General features: G+C 40.5%; 1 protein-coding gene across 4 annotated transcripts in view; it reads right to left on the bottom strand.

Annotated features, from left to right (window-relative positions):
- The window catches only part of LOC107262735 (heterogeneous nuclear ribonucleoprotein L), a 70,208-nt gene that overhangs the window by 12,487 nt on the left and 36,092 nt on the right, over positions 1 to 21,629 (bottom strand). For 2 of the 4 annotated variants that reach the window (XM_015729233.2, XM_015729234.2), the window contains exons 4-6: positions 21,464 to 21,549; positions 21,200 to 21,296; positions 3,629 to 3,692 (exon numbers count right to left, since the gene is read on the bottom strand). In XM_015729233.2, the coding sequence (XP_015584719.1) occupies positions 3,629 to 3,692; positions 21,200 to 21,296; positions 21,464 to 21,549 (247 nt within the window). The remainder of the gene's footprint in view (positions 1 to 3,628; positions 3,693 to 21,199; positions 21,297 to 21,463; positions 21,550 to 21,629) is intronic. The other 2 variants (XM_025080113.1, XM_025080115.1) reach the window with 1 other exon arrangement.

Below are 21,629 nucleotides of genomic sequence, written 5' to 3'. Positions count from 1 at the left end.
GTTTTTATTTCCCAAAATGGAGTGGGACAACGAAAAATGGCTTGAACTGATAGGGTTGTACAAAGAGAAGTCAGACCTTTGGCAATCCGATCATAAATACTACTACAACAAATTTAAAAAAAACATGATGCTTGGGAACAAATGGCCACTAAAATGGAAGTACCTGTTGACTTGGTGAAGGGAAAAATGAATTTCTTTGACAACGCTGGTGCCATGTTTGCGCACTTTTGTCGGAACCTTGCCGAATGTTCTAGAACAACTGCTCGATCAATACAATATAGTGAATCACTACATTATGCGAATACCAACCCAAGTAATATCATCTTTCTTTCAAAAAATACGAAAACATGGAGATCAAGGCGGTATCCTCGAGGGAAATTTATTTCAGATTTAATTTTTAACCGGGCAGGTCAAGGAATTGGACCATTTTGTAATATTAGGATTTATCTTATTTGACTTCTCTCCTCGAGCACAGATTTCACTGACCGAGAGTACACGAAGCGCCGTGTTGATCTGGTTACCGCGAATCTACCACTTTGAACGAGCAACTCTTTTCAGTGTATTTTTCTATCTATTTACAAAAGGCAAGATACCAAATTTCCTTAATCCACAGTCTACCGTGCACGAGTTAATTTGACTGTAACGTAGAAATACAAGAGAACAGAAATCGATTGCACCTCCGCACAAGATAAAATGTATTTCTATACAATATTCGTTTGTCATTTTTCTTCCTCAGCATGTGGTTCCTTGAACGCCAACAACGATCCAGTATGAATCTGAAAGTTGTCTACGGTGTTTTCAAGAATGCGAAACATTGACGTGCCCGCCCCGTGGGAGGAGAGACGCCAATTAGCGCAAAGTAGAACTTACGTCCGTTTCGGAAACGTAGTCTTGAGTGACGGGTCGTCGCGCTCCCGTGTAATTGGAACGCATTCTTCGAATACTTCACTTGCGTTACATCATCAGCCGTTCATTTTACAGAGTGAACACGCTACACGCCGAGACGCAAAATATAAGATAGTCGATTCACGTGCATCCAGGGAAAAGCAACGGCAGAACTGACTGTCAAAGAAAGAGAAACTTTATAAGGCAATCTACTACGGAATGGTGTCCTCGGTATTTCCAGGAGGAATCGTCGGGAGGAGTTTGCCGAATCTGGATTAATCCACTGGCTCCACAGAGCAGTGAACGTCGCAGTATTATCCTGTACTGAAGTTTTGTCTGAGAGATACATATACATACGCGAGTTCAAAATTTAGCACCGATTTAAATTTAATTATTCTACACGTTGACATTGAGGCTAATATGAAGATGATGGGATAGGAAAAAAAACTAGAGAGACATAACACCAATTTGAGCGTTAAAAATGGCTATTAAAAATGACGACTTTAGGTTGAAAATAAAATTTTTGAATACTAACGGGTTGATTGTGCCGAGGAACTTTATTTTCAACCTCAAGGTCCTATTTTCGAGGCACAAATGTTAGATCGATTTTTGACCTACATATCTTAACTAGAAATGAAGTAGGATCTCCAGGTTAAGATTCGTGTTTGCATATATATATATGTATACACTATCTTAGCTAATCAATTATATCTCAGCTAAATATCGGTTTCATCGGTTTATTGGTTTCAAAGTTTTGCCTGTAAGAATCTCCTAGGCTCAAACCGGTGGTGGATTTTCGACTCGAGTAGACGTTGACACTACTAGTGCTCTCCTTTCTTTTTATCCCAGGCGGCAATTTGAACTTGAATATGCAATAGCTACGTGCAATACGTACGTGCGGATGCATGTGATATTTTAACAAGTCGACTGAAGTCTTTGATGATGCCCATTACTATTTAGAACTTACAGAGCCATTTTTTTTTACTATTGTTTGGAGAAAAATCATCAAGTCGACGCTTCGTCAAATTTGTACGTTGTCAGTAAAATCTTTGAAACTGATGAAGCCAAGTGGTGTCGTAAGCCACAAGACACGAGGACTGAGCTTGCGGGCATTAGAGGATCGGGATTAATTTATCCTTGAGCGAGAGACAATGTTCTCTGCGTCCTGGAAAATCCGAAAGAAGAAACAGGACGTGGAGGAAAGAATAGGAAGGATCGAGGCGATAGGAAAGTCGGAGCTTTTGCCATTGTTACGTCAGGTTTTACTTGGCGTTTGCGATGTGACAAGGAAAGTGGAAGACGCTGCAGGAAGATACAAGTGGAAAGATCTCGTGGTAAGGCAGCCCTCGAGGAAGAGCCTGGACGGTTTATATATCGTGTACAAAAATTCGTGAAAAATTTCACAAAAATGACAATTCCTGCATTTTCTACTTGAAGTCATGACCAAAAGAGCCGGAAATGAAGAGAAGAGAGAAAGAAAAAGAGAGATCCATATTTTTTCTAGTTCACCGAAGCTCAATTTATCATTTATCTCCATGTTTTAAAGACACATCATTAAACTATCCGATAGTGACGAAGCCTGAACCCGGCCATTTTTGCATTTCAAATTCGAGCACGTTTAGCTTCTCTTACAGGGCGAACGAGAAGCAGAAATACCGCACAGGATCCTCATTGCACTGGCGTTGATATTCACAGCTATTGTCAAAATCTTCCAAGGGACGCAGACGTGTTAAACGTGTAAAAATTTAAAATTCTTATCATTTATTACTATCAATGTCATGCATGCAACCAAGTATACATATATCCTTATATTATTGTCCATATTATTTATATCAATAAAATTTCTATCCCCACACATAATTCTAAGGCTGATCCTTCAAGTATCGTTTTCGTGTTTATCATGTGTGACACTCTCTTGGAGAAGAGAAAACAGTGTAATACGAGCTTGAAGCGTTAGTCGGATCACCGAGCGATTGGAAATTAGAATCGTGCAATCACACGCACACGATTATGTGAAAGGCAATGAGAGAAATTAAAACGCACCGAGTTTCACGAGAGCGAATAACACAGCAGGGAACACCTACAGTGGAGCTAATCTCGATAGCATCGTACGTACAAAGAATGATTAACGCAATGAAATGTGCCTCAAGTGTATTCTATTGTGTAATCCCAGAATTTCCAAGAAAATCACAATGGAAGCGCTCGGCAGTTTAACGCGGTAGTCTTCTTGCTGGTTTTGGCAGGCATGTATAGGATGTACAACCTGGGTTACGTTCAGGGACCTCTCTAGAGTCGACTCTAGTATCGTTCTATCCTCTTGGTAATAAGGACAATAAAAAAGAGACGGAACGTGCCCGAATTACCTTGAGTAAGATTTCTGAAAGCACCCCTGAGCATGATGGTATCTACGAGGAATCCATCACGATCCAATGGTAAAAGTTAATTAGAAAGTAAGAGAGGTGCACTCGGAATCGCTAAAGAATTTACCTAACGAGTGAGAATACATAAATAAGTGCAGTCGCTCTCGCTTCGCTCTGCACGGAATAATTCATTTCTCTATAGTCTGTGCACTGTTAGTTGCGCCGCGACTATTGGGCAAATGTTGGGACAAAGTCAAGTTCCTCGCAACGATATACACAGGAGAGTAATGTTAAATGTGTGAGTGAAAGAGTGAGAATGTCAGAGCGAAAGAGAAAAAGAAAAAGAGAGAATGGAAAAAGAAAACGAGACAAAAAATACTTACCCAGTGTCGGCGTCGTATAATCCCAGCTCTCGGCGTCATTCTTGTATACGTTGAGTTTTGTTGGCTAGAAGCAAGAAAAAAATTAATAACGATGATGATTATTTTCAAGAAATTCTTTCAGCGAATATTGTGTAAATTTGTGTTTCTCCATTTTTCTTCACTTCCATTTTCCTCGTTTCTTTTTTCTCTCGGACTTTCAAATCTCTGTCAACTGTTTTTCGTCCTCGTTTCAGGTATGATCCCCCGTCCTATCGCACCATCCATATAGATTGTCACAATCAAAATTTAACGATTCTCTCGACTTTGCTACACGTCGAATGTTGATCGATAGCAGCACTGCGCATCTCCAATAACGAGCGACTACATAAATATACAGTCGCTCCTAAAATTGAGCGTTCACTTGTATAAAACAAGTATTAAATACTTTTACGTAAATTATATATTTAATAAAAATTTTTCGGGTAGCCAATATTAAAGCAAATCGATAAGTATTCAATTTTCGTAAAGAAACATTATACTTTTATTCTCCCAACAAAAATGAGTAATAAGCCTTCTATGAGTGCACGCTCAATTTTGGGAGTGACTGTATACCGCAAATCCAAGTGTGTTATTCCCTATCATTTCTATAGCAGTCACTTTTAATATACGCACAGGCCTGTTGTTATTCCCACATACTTCAACGAAAGACTAACACACTTGGATTTGCAGTGGCACTGTATAATAATGTTACTTGATTACCTAAATCCTATTATACGTAGAGGTAAATAAAGTAACAGCTTCCCGATTTGATAAAAAGAAATTGCTATAATAAGAAATAGAGAGAAAAATAAGTGAACCGAGTGTACTTAACAAATGCACGACAGTTGCGCGAACTGCGGACTATTATGTCGCGGAATGTTAAAAAGTGATTTTAAATTGTCCTTAGTCGACGCCGAGCGCCACCGCGACGGAGTCTGAGAATTAGGGAAGCAGCGCATAATTGCCAAAGGCTAATGAGTGCGCCGTTGCATTCTCGCGCCTGATAAATCATTCGAAGATTCTAGCTGCTAATTCAGCTAAATATACCCAATGCCAATGGGAACAAAGTTTACTGATACACGCAGCTTCTGCTCCGAGTCCAAAGCTTCTGGTCGGGACTGAACGACCATATGCAGCAGCCAGTGCAATTCCAATGCAGTAACGCAGTGCAACGAAGGATCGGATCCGAGTCAAACGTCATAGAAATACTTTACCGACTATTGGAAAGTTCCAAGAGAAGTAAAGAGTTCAGAGCTGTAGTAGGAATGTTGCAGCATAAGCAGCTCCAAGAAGACCCTCAAGTATAATCTTATACCGATACCCTGGTGTACCAACCTACAGAAACACCATCTCTTCGCGTAAATTCTATAGACGCAGGACGATTACCTCAAGTATGATTTTTTATATAACTTTGTTAAGCAAACGCATTGTTTAAACATTAAATTGACTGTAGTTCAGTCTTGCCAGTCAGAGTTTGGCAATTCGATTAGATTTTAAGAAATCTAAAAATACGCATTTTTGTACTAATCATAGAGCAATGAAAATTGTCGATTTGCGAGAACCACGTGTAAGGGTTCAAAGGGTTCAAAGAGTATGAGGTATAATGAACTTTGTCTCCCTTGGTATCGAACGATTAAAAGGTTTCAGCTTGGTTGGATTGGCTCTGGTAAGCCGAGCTAGGAGACCTAGTATTGTATACTAGTGTGTTCCAACATACGCGATGTTCAAAGCTTCAAACTTTGACACCGGAAAATATTTGCTTCAGCCATCACTTTCTTGACTCTCGTTGGTAATACAGTGACATAGTGCAAGCGAGTACTTAATAAATGGAATCATTGATAGTCGCAGCGGAAGTCATATTTATTTCAGTAAGATCCCGAGTCTAATTTCAATTTTCAGCATTTTTTAATATACTCTCCAAGTATTAATTGAATATTTGAAGTTGGCAGGAACCGAGATTTTATCCGAGAGTTTCAATAATTATGCTGTAAAAGGTATGGCAATGGGCTGAGATTTTGAGTTCAAATATTCCTTGCCTGATACATCGTTTACACGCAATCCACCTTGTACGTTGCGCCTTCCGATGCTCCTTTAAAAGTGAATTATGCATTAAAAAAAAGCCTCCGGCGAGTAGATGTTTTGGGGTGTTGAAGCTTTTTTTCCGTGGCGACCTTTATTACGGTCAAGACAAGTGGGAATTGAAAGCGTCAAAAACAAAAGTGGACAGCTGTCAAACCAACTGGCTTGACTTTTGGCATTGCTACCTGCTTATGCGTGACTTACGTACTTGTATTAACATGTAGCACGTCGCATGACTCACCCGTGAATCAACAGGCTAGAAGATATTCTTGAAGATTGACCTCCCACCCGTTTAACATAGATACGCATAGACGCACGTACTGCAGTCATTACGTCTGCCAGCCAAGACGACCAGCAAGGGGCATTCCGAGTGTCTGGGAATCCAGCAGTAGACTGCAGATTGACCAACGTAATATAAATATTATTTACTGCATAACAATGACGAGACGAAAGATCCAAATGAATTGGGCGAAGAGTCCTTACTTGTCATTGAACAAATATTGCAATTTATTTTTAATTCCGGAAAAAAAAAAAAAAGACTAGACGACCTCCGACTTTCTAAAGTAATTTACGATCGAACAAGGACACTGCGTTAACGGGTTGCAAATTCACGTTGGTGCAAATTTGTCAGACATTTACGATCGCATAAATGTATTTGCGGGGCATCAGGCATGCTGCGGGACGGACCGCGAGTTACGGATTGCACTCATTTGAAAGTGCGAGCTATTTGAAAATTTATTGCGTTTATCAAATCTTGCAATGTCGGAAAGATTAATGGCGACCATGTAGCAAAGAGAAGCAAATTATCAAAGTTTATGTACATTGAAGAATCGTCCTCGTATTCAATGACGTTTAATCTAATAAAACGTCTGAATCAATGCAGTCGTTACGAGTAGACTCTTTTTTTAGACATATTTTACGACCGCAGAAAGCATCAAATCTCAATATCCTTTTAAATTGTTTGAAGCCCTCGCTTGTATTGTATTTACCTGTGCTCGTTTCCTCGTGAGGTTTCCTAGCGTCAGCTTGAGCCCGGAGAGCACGAAGGCTTTAAGTATACGGGGATACCGTCAATTACACACGATGAGTGGACAAAGTGAAGAAGGAAAGAAATAGAATAATAATAAGTATAATATAATACGTTTGGAACGAAAAGGACGATCGACTAGGCGATTGACAACGCGACGATTGCAGTAAAAAGGAGCACTTGCTCGAATGTAAACACGCGGGCAGGCGCTCTGTAACGGAAATAAGTAAAGGAGGGCAGAGAAGTAGCAAAGAGCCAGGGTTATGGCTCGTTAGTGGCGTTTAGAGGCTCATAAATATTTCGCTCTACGCAACCGAATGCCCTGCCGACGAATCCTCCTTGTCGATCCGGAAACTCAAAAGAGATTCTTCGCGCATTCTGGGATCCACCGATTCGACTGCCGGTAACCAGCAGGCGCGACTAATCTTGGCTGCTTATATCAGGCCAATACTAAGAATTGTGTAAGAGCAGATTCAAAGTACACCAAAAGAAAAAAAAATTAATTATACCTATAATCAAAGAGGTACAAAAACAACGATAAAACTTATTGCAGAATTATCGGGATTCTCATTAGAATATACATATAAGTACATAACACCAACAAGAGAAAAAATAATATTCTTCGTAGAAGGTTAAAAGAATATCGTCAATGTCAAATTACTGGAATAATATCGTTTATGCTCGTTTTGTATTATAATGTGATTACTATTTCTGATTCATTATAAGTACCTAACTGATTTCATAGTGACGCCCGACACTCGTTATCTCAACAATTTCCCTTTATGGTATCTCGTACGTGATGTGAAAGCGTCCGAGATAACAAGCAGCACGTGGTACTCGTTGCGAATACTCAAAAATATACAATTAGAGTCCCGTACGTAAGACCCAAATTGGAAAACTTCTATCCAACTTCTCAGTTCGGACCATGTTACGTTTTGACGTTAATTCATCAAAATCCAAAAACTATATCATTCGAATCATAATTGATTTTTTTTATTAACGTGATTAGACTATATGCATATGTATACATCCTAGATACAGTATTTGAAGAATGCTCTGTGACTGTCATTATTTAATTTTCCTTTACTACACAGAGATAGAGAGTATATCGGATTACTAATATATTACTATAATATAATACTATAGCAATATAAGCAAATAGCAATAATAGCAATTCTAATGAAACTCACAAAGTAAGGTAGTAAGACTTACAAAGAGCATTGATGAAATCTTGACGGAACTGTTGAACATTTCTACTAAAATTTATTGTTATGCAACGAGGGTGCATAATCTTAGTATTTACTAACTATTGCCATGCCAAAATTACAACGGCACATTTTTTCCGGGCAATAAAAATTTCATTATGAAAATCAAAAACCTGTTCAGGTCTCAGAGAATTTCTACTAGGGATATGTCGCTTCGCGTTGGTGTCCTTTGTTTTATAAGTCTGTATAATTTATTGTATGAAACGCGTGAACCCAATTAATTGCTTCCTCTCTATAAACCATTTACGTCACAATGATTATTATTATTATTGAGATTTTTATTAACACGCGGATCGTTTAACTCTTTTAGACTGTGGACTTTGTGACGAGAACCTTTTCATGTTCAGTGAAATATAATGTAATTTAACATGAAGCATCATAGACATGTAACATGGAAACGGTGAAGTGTCTAATGAAACAAGATGAGTGAATGGAAGAAAAACTTTTTAAAGCATTGATGATTCGGACTAAATTAATTAACGTCAAATTATAGTGACTGAACGTATGAATATTAAAAATACGTATGACAGGTATATGTATATATGTATCAAATTTCTTTTATAAAAATATCTAATTCAAAGTGTCAGAATAGCAGATGCCAAGTAGCGATGACTGAGGTACGTAATTTCAGTTGAGTCGCATCTTTAATTCTTTCGGAAGAGAAAATCCAAAGAACGTTGCTTATCATTCGTACACCGGATATAAGTTTGTACGTAAGCCGATTGTACGGTGAATTTACATGCAATCGATATGGGCCAAGATTGGCTAGGATTTCAATTTCGGCTCATCCCAGGAATTAAATTGGAGAATCTGGCAGGACTGATGGTACCTGGATTATCCGTCTACTTTACCTAATGTTTTTCTTAAGAAATACACTGCGAATAGTCAAAATGGGATAAGAGGGAGGAAAGAGGATGATTCTCGAGTAGGCAGATGGAGACAGCAAATAAACGATAGGGACCACGGTCAGGAGTGGTGAACAACGATCTTAACTACCAAACCGTGAAATTCCCTCGAAAAGCCAAGGCGTGTCAAGCGTTACGGACTCCGAAAATTTGGCAGAGTACCAATTCGTTTGAGGCTCAAATACGGGGATGAATCGTCGGGTGTCTCGAATCGTTCGACGAATGTGGGTCACTTGGAGAGTGAAGAATTTTTCAGCGTGGTCATGAGAATTTCCATAATTTACGTTAGATCCTTAACGAGTGTATTTTTACAGGACTTGAAAAAAAAAAATTTTAAATGCATGATAATCGAATTATAAATGGATGGCAAGTCGAGTCGTCGATTCACCAAGAAGACGACGATGTAGCAATAAACCCAGTGGGAGCCTTCGCTGCTGTGGCTGACGCTCAGGCGGACGGCATGATGTTAGTGTCAACAACGGCCACCTGAGCGCGCAACCGTCGCATCAAGTCCGGGATACGACAATTTTTAAACGACAAAAATGTATTATTAGCACGTATTATTCATTTTAAAATGCAATGAGAATATGTGAATGCCCCAAAGATTAATTAATTAAACATTTTACCGTAATTCCCGAAAATACATTAATCTGTTTTGTGCTTTGTAAAATAAACAGTGGGTTCGTGGGTAGGGTATACCTCCTTGAATTCGCAAGTTTTTTCAATCCGGTAACATTTTACACCTCACATCAGCCTCAGGTGCTCGAATTTATTACGTACATTTGGAATATAGTATATTGCCGGGAGAGATAGGAAAAGCATAATATGGTTTGATTTGTAGTGCATAGATAACTATTTTTTCCAGAATTTTTTTTCCACAACGAACTGATTAAACAAGCTCTTATTTAAAACCCACCTAGTTTTTTTTCATATTAATAAATTGATTAATAAATTGTTTATATTAAAAGCTATAAACAGAGCTTTAACGGGCTATAAGCTTTCACGGGTCAGAGCGCAATTTGGTAATTTCATTTTCTTTCATGAGAATGGGGAAAAGATATTCTGGACAGAGAATATTTCAGGTCAAATAGTTTTATTTGTATTGCATGCAAATGCACTTGGGACCCCCATCTGACCGATTGAATTTTTTTTTTTCTAATTCAGAATATGAAAAAGGCGTGTAGCGCCATTCTCCAAGACCGCCTATTCAGTTCATTTCTTGTATTATATTATATTTGCATTATATTACAGCTATTAAATTTTTAAAGTGATAAATACTTATATAAAACGGATGTATCCCATTGAAATCAGGTCTTATGAAAAGATCGAACCGAGCTTCACATTTCTTGCAGCCGAGGTAGGGGAGTGCTCGCACCGGCTTTATTACTACATCGTTACCAACCGACACAAGGAAAGACAATGACTGCCTAATTGAATTCCTCAAATATAAAGACAGTAACCGTCCACATAAAATATCGTAAGTTAATTGATGTTACGGCCCATGGCCCGCATAGTCCCGCGCGTATCGTCAGTCTGTCCATGTCACATCAACGTCACGTTTCTGAAATACCCGGTCTATATTCGTCACCCACCAATACCAGTAGATTAACCATGTGCACTAGGTAGGACTTGCTTCCTGGGTTCCTAGGCTGCTGAAGAAACTTCACCTTCGCCTTACCTAGACTATCCGCGTGGCGGATGAGGAGGATTGAGGGGGGAGAGAAACAGCGAGAGAGAGAGAGAGAGAGAGAGAGAGTCTAGGAGTAGCTAGCTAGGTACCAGCAGCAGCACTCTCCTTACGTCCTATAAATACCGCATCCATCTCTCGCGAGGCACGAGTAACGGGCCTCATCCGACGTTACTAGAGCACCGAAGAGAGAGAGAGAGAGAGAGAGAGAGAGAGAGAGAGAGAGAGAGAGAGAGAGAGAGAGAGAATCATCGTTACCCCGAACCTGTAGATAGGCAGCAATAGCTGCAACATTGGTTGGTCTTGAAGAAGGGATCGATTGATATATGAAAGATCCAAGTTCTAAATGGCAGGGAGCAGGCGGTATAGAGCGACGGAGGCCACGAATCGTCCAACTAGTAAGACAAATGAGGTTGTTATTTCAGCTCGACCTCTAATGCCGAGCGGCCGATTACGCTCTCTTCTAAGAGGAGCCACGTATAAACGTTCATTCGTAAATGTCAGAGGCGTTAGGCATTACACGTGTTGCAGGAAGTCGAGCGTGTACAAGTAGGAGACGCAGAAACGCCTACCGATTGTTTTTCCTAGCTGCTCGCATCTAGTTTCCATTAATAGAGGCCTGCTTGACTGTAGCGGTTACCAAGCTAGTCAAAGGTCATCTATCTGTGGAGATAGGGGAAGCATCGATTGTCAGGTGAATCAGCGAGATCTGATGGGAATGAGATAGGGTGCATAATGTGCGGTGAACAGTGACGCAAAAAGAGGAAAAAACGAGATCAGAGAAGTAGTGGTTGCCACGTGGAATCCCAAGACAGGACATTCGAGACGTGTAATCCGAACAGGATCGTTTCGACGGTCATTTTGATCGTATCTGGTGAATTTATAAATGAGATAAATTCAATGTCACGTTGAGAATTAGATTGGACGATATATTGATAAATTGAGATCTTTTCGACAGGACAGTTTTTTTATCCAAATATATTTATTCCTGGCTATACATATAATAATTGGGGCACACATACGTTTTGGAAAATTACTCGAAGCCTTATGAATTAATGGTATCGAAATAGTATCGAGTAAAAATGATTTAAATGGCAGTAATATAGGATATTTCACGAATAAGTCTCACAGGTCTAGCCCGAGTAGAAGGGATGGTTCCTTTAAGTCTCAAAGACCGAGAGCGATTATCATGTCCAGAATAGCTGAGCTAGACATTCGCAGACTTCTTAGTATGGGACATGCCTTGTCAAGTTGAACTTCAGCAATCAAGTATGCTATATCCTGCACATTATTTAGATCTTTTCTATACAAAGTCTGAGCATGTCCCATACATGCGCTATAGTATACACGATCTAGATTTCGTATGACAATTTGAAATATAGAAGTCTGGAACAAGTATAGGACAGTCCCAATGGATTTGAGCTGGACTTCGGCAACACTTACGCCATGGGTTTCCTGAACTTTGTGACAGACTCAATCTAAATGTCATATACACAGACACGCGATCCTTCCATCCAGACTTGACGTAGACCAAATGTTTTTTACTCGAGTTCCCTTGACGTTATGCATAATAAGAGCGAACGGAATATTTTAAACTGTGCAAACTTGCCTTCTTCTTCTTCTTCTAAGGAGATCTTGTACCTCAACTTTGTTGGATGTTTCCTATCGGTGCGAAACTTATGTCGACTAATTTGCGTAATGCAAAACCGTGCACGTCTTCGGCATTTTCGTTATTTCAACGGACTGACATCATTCTACGCCAGAAGCGCCTGCCATCCTTTCATAGGCATACGCTTTTACACTACTGTACGGAGATGGGCTACACGGGGAAAAAAAAAAAAGAAAAAAGAGTACTCAAAAGACATAGCACAAATTACCATTTCTACAGCCGAAAATACTTGTAAATATTAATTATTGCGGTTTTTATACCCGAATTTCGTATTTAGTCTTTCCTCGAATGCGCGTACAAACTTGGACTTGTTTTTTGATGTTTGCCACATGTTTTTGAATAATTTGTTCAATAGCCTTTTTCCGTATAGGTTGAACATCGATGCTAGATGTCGATCGTGGCAGTGACGTTTTCGCGTCTGGCAATGACGTCATCTAGAGTGTTTCTAACCCAGCAATGGAATTCTTAGTCTCTTCGAACACTGTCCAGATCATTTCTACGTCGAGCGTCACTTCCGATTATCAATGAGCATGATGCCCACGGGACTAAATGGTTGCACGTTCTCGATACGCAGGACTATTTTGAGCATGAACAAATTTCTTACCGTGGCGCCTGACTGTATAGGAAGTTACTATTTGGAACCGTACGGGTGACCGCATAGACGTATGATTCGTTCGAGCGAATATTTTTAATTGTGACGAAATGTGCTCGTTAGAGTGGTAACCTACTAATGACGCAGTTGACTATTAGAGTAGAAATACAAAAAATATTTCGCAAACAATAGTCGTTTGAAGTGAAATTCATTTGCGTGATTGTTTCACCAGGAATTCGACATACATACCCAAGTGGCAGTCAGGGCGGCACGTCTACCTCTGATTTTAGATTTCAGACGCCTGTCCGTCATTCGTCGCCTTAGACGCCCCCATCCCACCTCTCATACACTTGCCGGCACGACGTCTACAGTTTCCCTTTTTTATTACTAGTTTTCAAACGTACCACACACCTCGTTCAACCATTACCGAACGGTAATCATGTCCAATATCATATGAAAATTCTCTCACCTGAAATCGTAAGGCCGCGTGTTTCTACTTTGAAAGGTTCTCAGACAATTTCCTGAAATTAAGGGTAAGAAAGACCAGGCATACAATTTACAGAGTATTTGAGGAAGCATAGCAACAGGTATATGAATGACGTCATGACGAATCAGGCTTCACGAATCTTATCAGTGGAAATTAATATGCGTCATCAATCTTCACACGAGGATTAGAGTAGAATAAAATTGTCGAGGCAACAGGTATTCGAATAACGGGGAGTTAGAAATAGTAGAGCAAGGCAGGGTGTTTATAGATATACATAAGTGTCGAGTAGGGATGGCAGGACGGCGGTAAGAATGGAGCAAGAGACACAAGGACGCTTTGCTCCTGGGATTCCGGAATACCGGAAGGTGGCAAAGAGGAAGCGATGTCTTAGATCGACCGGAAACGTGATCCGTGTCCCAAGTAACTTTAGAAACCTTCGTACCCTAAATGTATATCACAGAAACCCCCAATCCGTATCCCGGTCACAGTATAAAGCTTCTCTCTCGTATGGGAGTCTCGAAGCTTTCCTTTAACGAAAAGCTCCGTATGAATCATCGAACCCCGTGCGTTTATCATCTACCGAGTACAGGAGAGTAGAAAAGGAAAGGAATAGAAATGCCAAAAGCAAAAGACAACGAAGAAGACGAAATTCTCAAGCTACACTCGCATCGCGCACAGAACGGTAAACAAGAGAAACCCTCAGGTTGGTTTCGATGCTATTGTTATTTTCGTACTCTCTTACGGTCCCCACTATTTTATCCCTGACTAAACCGAGCATCATCAGGAACTTGACGAGTTCCTTGAAAAACACTTTATGCTTTTAAGTCGTGTGGACGGGAATTTGAAAACCCTTTTCACGGTACGCCATTGTCGCTTTGGAGAGCTGACGGTGAGGTAGGTAGGTACTACAGTAATCAATAGAGTCGAAAATACGTGCAAGGAGGCGCGTAACACGTGCGATACGCGTAACGCTGTCCCGCAGTAGGCGTGCATACAGAGGATTCTTCGTATAACGAGCTCCAGGGGAAACTTTAATTACGGATGGTTATTAGGTTCATTATGGTCTCGTATGTGTAGTGGATACACGTTAAAGGTACACGTACATTTTGCGTAAATGTTTATGAATTCTATAATACGTAGGGGTATGCACGTACGTATAGAGAAGCCTTCCCCGGCATAACTCCTGTCCCATCCTATTCCACCTTATTCTACCGTGTTCACGGTCCACCAGCTACCGTGATTACCCTGTGCCACTGACAGCAACTTCTCCTCGACGAGCGAGGTTATTTTTGAAAGTTTGCCTCTTAGCGTCACCTTTAAAATATCGATGAAACTTTAGGCTCCTCAAATTATCCGTTAGCCATACTGACTTCTTAGCGGAAATGGCTTTTCCACGTACTCCTATAGTCACACTGCAGAAGCTTGCAGTCCTGGTACAATGGAAACTCTCTCGATTGCCCAATTCACTTAACTGAGAAACGAGCCGAGGAAAAGCTCAACGCGTCAGCATTTTTTTAATCGTACATTAATCTTCTCGACGTTTAAATGCGATTTCTCCAAGTGTTTCAATTGTCTTTTCTTTTTTTTTTTTTGTTCAATCACGTAATTAAATATGCCCTTAACCCTTTCAGGGGGCGGTGGTACATATATGTACCACCTTCTTATTTCATTCCAATTCCAATATTTTCTATACTTTGCACTTGGCATGGATAAATTTATTTGTTTTTTACTGCCAAAGTGTCTAACCATTTTTACGAAATTTCGCAATTTATTGTTTATTAACAATTAGTTACAAACAAATAAAAATGAGAAACCTGACTTTCTAAAAAAAATTGATTACATGAAATTTTGCAGATAATTATATGAATATCTATTTATATCTTTTCGAGATAGCTGATTATGATTTCAATATTAAAAATAACTTGTAATAGTTGCCTCCATAAAACATTGTGTATTTAGTGAGTTGACATTTGGATTGACACCTGACAGCTTTTAAAATACATATTTGACATCAAACTCGTGATTAGTGATCCGAAAAATATGAAGTATTACTGAGATCCCCTTTCCCTGAAAGGGTTAGGAGATGTACTGATGCGAGATTATTGCGATTAAGCTGAGGAACATATATATATATATTTTTTTTAACCTAACACCTCTTGTCTGCCCTCTTGTCCTGTTAGCATTACTCGGCCCCATTAAATGTTGATCCCATTTCCCCATTTGATGACCGTGATAGGGAAAAGAGTTGCGGCAATGTCTATGCAAGCACAAAAAATTACGTAGCGCTAGTACTCGGCATCAGCGTTTCGCATTCTCGCTGTGTGTACGCAATTGCTGCTCCTACATTGGTTTTTAAGGTACACGTATCGCTGGGTACATTTCCCCATTGGACCACCACTTATTCGCTACATTCGTTACGGGAGAATAGGTAAAGAGAACGCGTCTCGATACAGCAAACTCAATTTCCTTTAATTTCCTGCCAGCGATGCGACGCCAGCGCCACCGCGTGAAACGCGACGTTTCCGAATTTCGATTGGACGTAAAACGAATTTCACGTCACGTTCCAATGGGACAGTAACAAGCGTAATTAAAGTTTGCCTCTGGGACTCTTTTAAAATTTACAAATCAAGTAAAAGAGTATAAAATAATCTTTGATGAGTCTAAATTCTTCAGAAGCATGACGCGTCTAGTTACCGTACAAGTTTCTGCCTGACTTTTTTATTTATTTCTTGTATAGCCTCTCTCATGAAAAGGTTTCGAAAATCTCAGTTTTCCTCGAAGCTTTCATCGCATTGCACCTGGAAACTATTTCTCCTTGGAAAAACTTTACGACTCTAATTATACAATTTTACTCGGCAAGAGAGTGAAGCAACCCTTCGGCTACGATGCTGGCGTGAAAAGCTCAGACAGTTGGCTGCGCTAGTCAATGTAATTTGCAATTCAAACGAAGCCTTCCGAATATCTTGCTGGAAAGTCTTCTTTCGCGGTTCCTCCACTCCTCTCTCTCTCTCTCTCTCTCTCTCTCTCTCTCTCTCTCTCTCTCGTCGTCTGTATGCACATTCTTATCCCCTCGGTACTTTGAAAGTATGCCATTCTTCGAAAGTACTGAGAATGCCATAAGAAATCCTAGAAATAAGCAGGTTCGTCACAATCCTCTAATAGAGATTTAGGAGAGCTAGATAATTGAGGAGAGTCACTTGAATCTTGAATAAAGCACGTAATTACATTAAAAAGTCGTTGAGCAACCACGCCAAAGAAGTCAGTCCTACGAGCGACAGCAAGAACGGAAGAAGGAGATTCAGAATAAAAAGGTCTCTTTAATGGGATTTTTCGTTACGCACAGTTTGCTCTTGCGAGAAATCACATGAAACTTCGAGGACACGTTGGATTCCTCTCTGTCGAGAGGAGGCCTTTGTTTCCATTATCATTCTTCTTCATCCAGCACGTCGAACACCGAACAAGGGACGACACGATCCAGCAATATTATGTACAGTAGCTATAGCACTTTTGTCTCTGTCCAGCAATACAACAGGGAGACCACTGAAATCTTATATCGAATGGAGGAAATGCCAAATATCTGGCAGTGACAGAAGTGTTTGAGAAATGTCGAGAACGAGCAGGTAGCTAAATGTCAGTATAGGAGAAAAAGTAGTTGGTTCAACCCAAGAGCATCGGTTATAGCGGAGAGTAATGAAAGAAAATATAGACACTGTGCCTAACCTAACCTAGAAAGAAAAATGCGTCTCTACTCTGCAGGTATGTCGATGAAGCTTGAAAAAATTGTATCTGGACGCGCAATGAAATGACTCGGATGGCAGAAATAAGTCAATCACGATGAAGAACCTCATGCGAGGGTAAAACAAATGAAACTCGCGATTTGTTCGCCGAAGAGAAATTCTATTTATAAGCGCATTCCGTGCTGACGTTTAGGTCATTTACGAGCGAGTTTCGGCAGAGTGACGTACGTTCGCGTATCGCTGCACGTGCATGTGGGTGTACCACGTATAGGGAAAGTTACAAGCACGTGTCCTGGGTGATGCGCGACAGTTTTCGAGCATATAGCAGTGCATAGCTGTATGGAGAACGATCTGGCTAATGGTGTTTAGGGTAATTGCGGTCTGACCAATTAATGTAATTAGATTAAACCCCGCTGGACCGTGTCGAGCATTCACAACCCGCAATAAATTATGCCGCCATAATGATGTCTTCTAATCCCACATGAACTTTTCCGTTGATACGAAAATTAATAGTATCTACAATTATAGATACCCTTGGTTTCCTGGCTCATTCAGGTTGGCTCATTTAAAACTCAGTTGATCCTGTATCAAGGGAGTATACAGGGTGTTCCGAAACTACTTGAACTTCAGGGGGCGTCACTGATCAAGAAAATGAGCTTCCTTTTGTCCGGAAGCTCGTAGTTCTTAAATGGGAGCAGGTCAAAGTTGACCAATCGGAGAGAGACGTCAACAGAAACGTAGGCACCTACGGATTCTGAGTTTTCGTCCCTCGCTTTTGTTTCTCGGTGGCTGTGGGCAGACTGAAGCCAGGCGAATCCATGCCTGTTAGATGTCACGCGCTGAGAAGAGTCACGCACTAACTGAAAATTCCAATATCCTATGATAATGTAGGAAATAATAAAAATCTTTCGCAGTAGGTAAATACGAAATCTGTCACCTACAGCTATTATACAGGGTGCTTCGTAATTGCCATACACGGTAAGTCATTACTGGTTCAGGGTGGCCCCCTGTGTAAGAATCCGTAATTCGTTTGGTCCTGCGTTCAGTAGTTTTTCTACGAATTTAGTTTTACTTCTGCCAATCAGAGGACAGCTTTGAGCAAGGTGTCGCGACGCCGCCAACAATGGAAGACTTTACAGGACTTCACTATAATCGGCTGAGTTCACTTGGTACATGTGGCAACGATAAACAAATTTAAAGATCCATTTGATTGTCTGCCGCACATAGCATTTGTTTCTCGACGGCATCGATGAAGTTAAAGCCAGCTAGGGATGCCCACTAGATACTACACCAAGCAAAGCACCAGAGAATGGGATTGGAGAAATAAATGCTACCAACGTTCCATGGACGAAACACATAAGCTGGACACCGGATCTTACAATACGTCAGATTGAAAAAAAAAATAGACTAGGAGAGAAAAACACGTAACGCCTTATTTTGCTCAGAGAATATTCACACCAATTTGCAGCTTTTTGCAACTTCCGGTGCAAAAGTTAGAGAGCACCTGTCGATTCCGAATTTTGTAAGAAATACATCAAATTGAAAATTTGGACTTGGATAGAAATGCAAAAACACGTAACGCCTTAGTTTGCCCAGAGAATGCAAATTGGTGTGAATATTCTCTGAGAAAAATAAGGCGTTACGTGTTTTTCTCTCCTAGTCTATTTTTTTTTTCAATCTGACGTATTGTAAGATCCGTTGTCCAGCTTATGTGTTTCGTCCATGGAACGTCGGTAGCATTTGTTTTACTCCAATCCCATTCTCTGGTGCTTTGCTTGGTGTAGTATCTAGTGGGCATCCCTGGCTGGCTTTAACTTCATCGATGCCGTCGAGAAACAAATGCTATGTGCGGCAGACAATCAAATGGATCTTTAAATTTGTTTATCGTTGCCACATGTACCAAGTGAACTCAGCCGATTATAGTGAAGTCCTGTAAAGTCTTCCATTGTTGGCGGCGTCGCGACACCTTGCTCAAAGCTGTCCTCTGATTGGCAGAAGTAAAACTAAATTCGTAGAAAAACTACTGAACGCAGGACCAAACGAATTACGGATTCTTACACAGGGGGCCACCCTGAACCAGTAATGACTTACCGTGTATGGCAATTACGAAGCACCCTGTATAACTTGGTGTGGACGATAAAAGCGTAGCGCAGAAATGCCTGGAAAAAAGTACCGGAGTAATGAAGGACGAGGAACTAAAAATTAGGGCCCAAAATTAATTTGAGTATGATATTATTTGTGCATTAAGGAAACAGAGCGACGCAGATCATTCATAGAATATCGATTCAAGCCAAACTCACTCTGCAGGGAAATATCAATTTCAGATCAGTTTTGGATCTACGCAGCAGACTGAGTGTTTCCTTCGTAAACTTAAGCGTAATCTGCCGCGAAACACGTAATTAAATACTGCATAATTTTACCACACGTGCCTGTACTGAATCTTATATGGAAGATGTAAAAGGATCTATCAGCGATCCGTTCTGTATCTAACAACATTTACTTTAGGCATTAAATGATAATGTTATAACTATTATTTCAATTCTCAGATTTTTCTTAAACGTCCATTCCTTTACCTGGGTACACCAGCCCATACGCTGCCATCATATTTCCATGGACTTTTCTTTTCCTGAACACTCCTTCCTCAAGAAATGCGTATTCCATCGGCGCACTCATAATACCCTTCAGTTTTGTAATAATAACATTAATCGTAAAATTAAATTAGAGAAGCATAGAAAGTATTTAGTGCTGACATAGTATGGGGTCTGAGAGAAAAAAGCAGATACACGTAATGCTTTTATGATTCACGCCAAGTTACATAATACTTGTAGGTGACAAATTTCGGATTTATCTACTGCGACAGAATTTCATTATTTCCTACATTATCACAGGACATTGCAGTTTTTAGTTAGTGCGTGACATCTAACAAGCATGGCTTCGCCTGGCTTCAGTCTGCCCACAGCCACCGAGAAACAAAAGCGAGGGAAGAAAACTCAGTTCGTAGGTGCCTACGTTTCTGTTGATGCTTCCCTCTGATTGGTCAACTTTGACCTCCTTCTCAGTGATACCTTCCGAACACCCTGTATGTAGGTTGATATAGAGTCGAACCACGGCTCTACGCAATGCTGGAATTCCACGATCGGCCTACATTTCTTGATTCTTGTGGCACTGAAAGCCAAGATACGAGACGAAACTAGGAAAAAGGGCGAAAAAGTAAAATAAAATAAAAATAAAAAAAATACCAAACGAAAGCTCGCTCGCTCGTCAGTACGAGACCGACGTGCCTTTAGAGCCTAGTTCCATTCTCTTCTATAGGTTGTCATCTGCCAGCTACATGGAAGGTCCATTCTCTATCTTCTAGCTTTCATCTCGTGACCATCATGGGGAACCTTTCGAAACGATGGGGAGCTTCCTGGGGGTTAACGTTAATGGCTGCCATTCTACTCCAGACTTCTTTTCGGCAGCGATTTTCACTGTGCTCATCTTACACTCTCTACTAATGAATACATGGGGTTCTTCGTATGACCGTACACGATAATTTCGGGTGTCCAGGTGGATCCCTTATAATTTTTTGTTAGACTCAAGTTTTTCACTGACTCTCTTACTAGGAACTTATTCTTTGCTGTCTAGGTCACTGAGACACGATACGATACTCCCTGCACACAAGTATTTCCTACCCTGTTACTATCTTCGTCTTCGGGCTCCCTGGCCCGGTCCGATAAGCGAGTCGAACTTATATCGAGCCTTGGAGGTTCTGAGGCATAGTCAAATAAATGGAAGCTATCCGAAAGTTTTGAGCAAGCGTAAGAGTATTACGGTAGTAGTAGCCCGGAAGTCTGGAGGAGTTAACGAAGGTACACGATATATGTACATGATTTCGGAAACTCCCGGCGGATTCAACGTGTACAATTTTCCTACCTAGAACTTCCAGCGATTGGAGTTCCGAGTGCAGAATGCGATGGCATCGTGTGCCAGTTCTTGAGAGAATTCTTGATGGAAAATGGAGGAGAATGGAAGTGACCGAGGCTCCACTCAAATTGCCTAATTCTTATTGACAAAGGGAAGAATTTCACAAGAATGAAGAAACAAAACACGTGCGCAAACTCACCTTGGCGAAGTCGATTTTTAATGTGCAGCAACCGGAGTAAATATCTGCCCCATGAAGAGTCTCCTTTGCTCGTGTTGCTGACTCCACGGAGTCAAACGTGGTTTCGAAAGACGCAGTTAAGGATATTCAATTTGATTGTCACTCGAGAAGCATAGCAAAAATAATAAGAAAAGTTCTCGAGAAACGCCAAAGAAGAAACGAAGGTCTAGCGACAGAGTGAAATATAGCGTACAGTAGATAATCGTTAGCATTGTCAAAGGATATTCCACCATGGCTTGGACGCCGTTTTTCTTGAAGATGACTATGCGCTGCACTTGTCCACTCGGTGCACTGATTGTGTGCAGCACTTCCTGTAAACAAGAAAATGAAGATTTAGCCAAGACTAGCTTAATTACGCGAAAACGAAGAAATCGATGAATTTAAAGGAAGC

Source organism: Cephus cinctus, unplaced genomic scaffold, assembly GCF_000341935.2.
Source record: "Cephus cinctus unplaced genomic scaffold, Ccin1 Ccin1_scaffold0126, whole genome shotgun sequence".
Classification (NCBI taxonomy): domain Eukaryota; kingdom Metazoa; phylum Arthropoda; class Insecta; order Hymenoptera; family Cephidae; genus Cephus; species Cephus cinctus.
The sequence above is the reverse complement of the archived record's forward strand: the minus strand, read 5'-3'. Positions and strand labels throughout refer to the sequence as shown.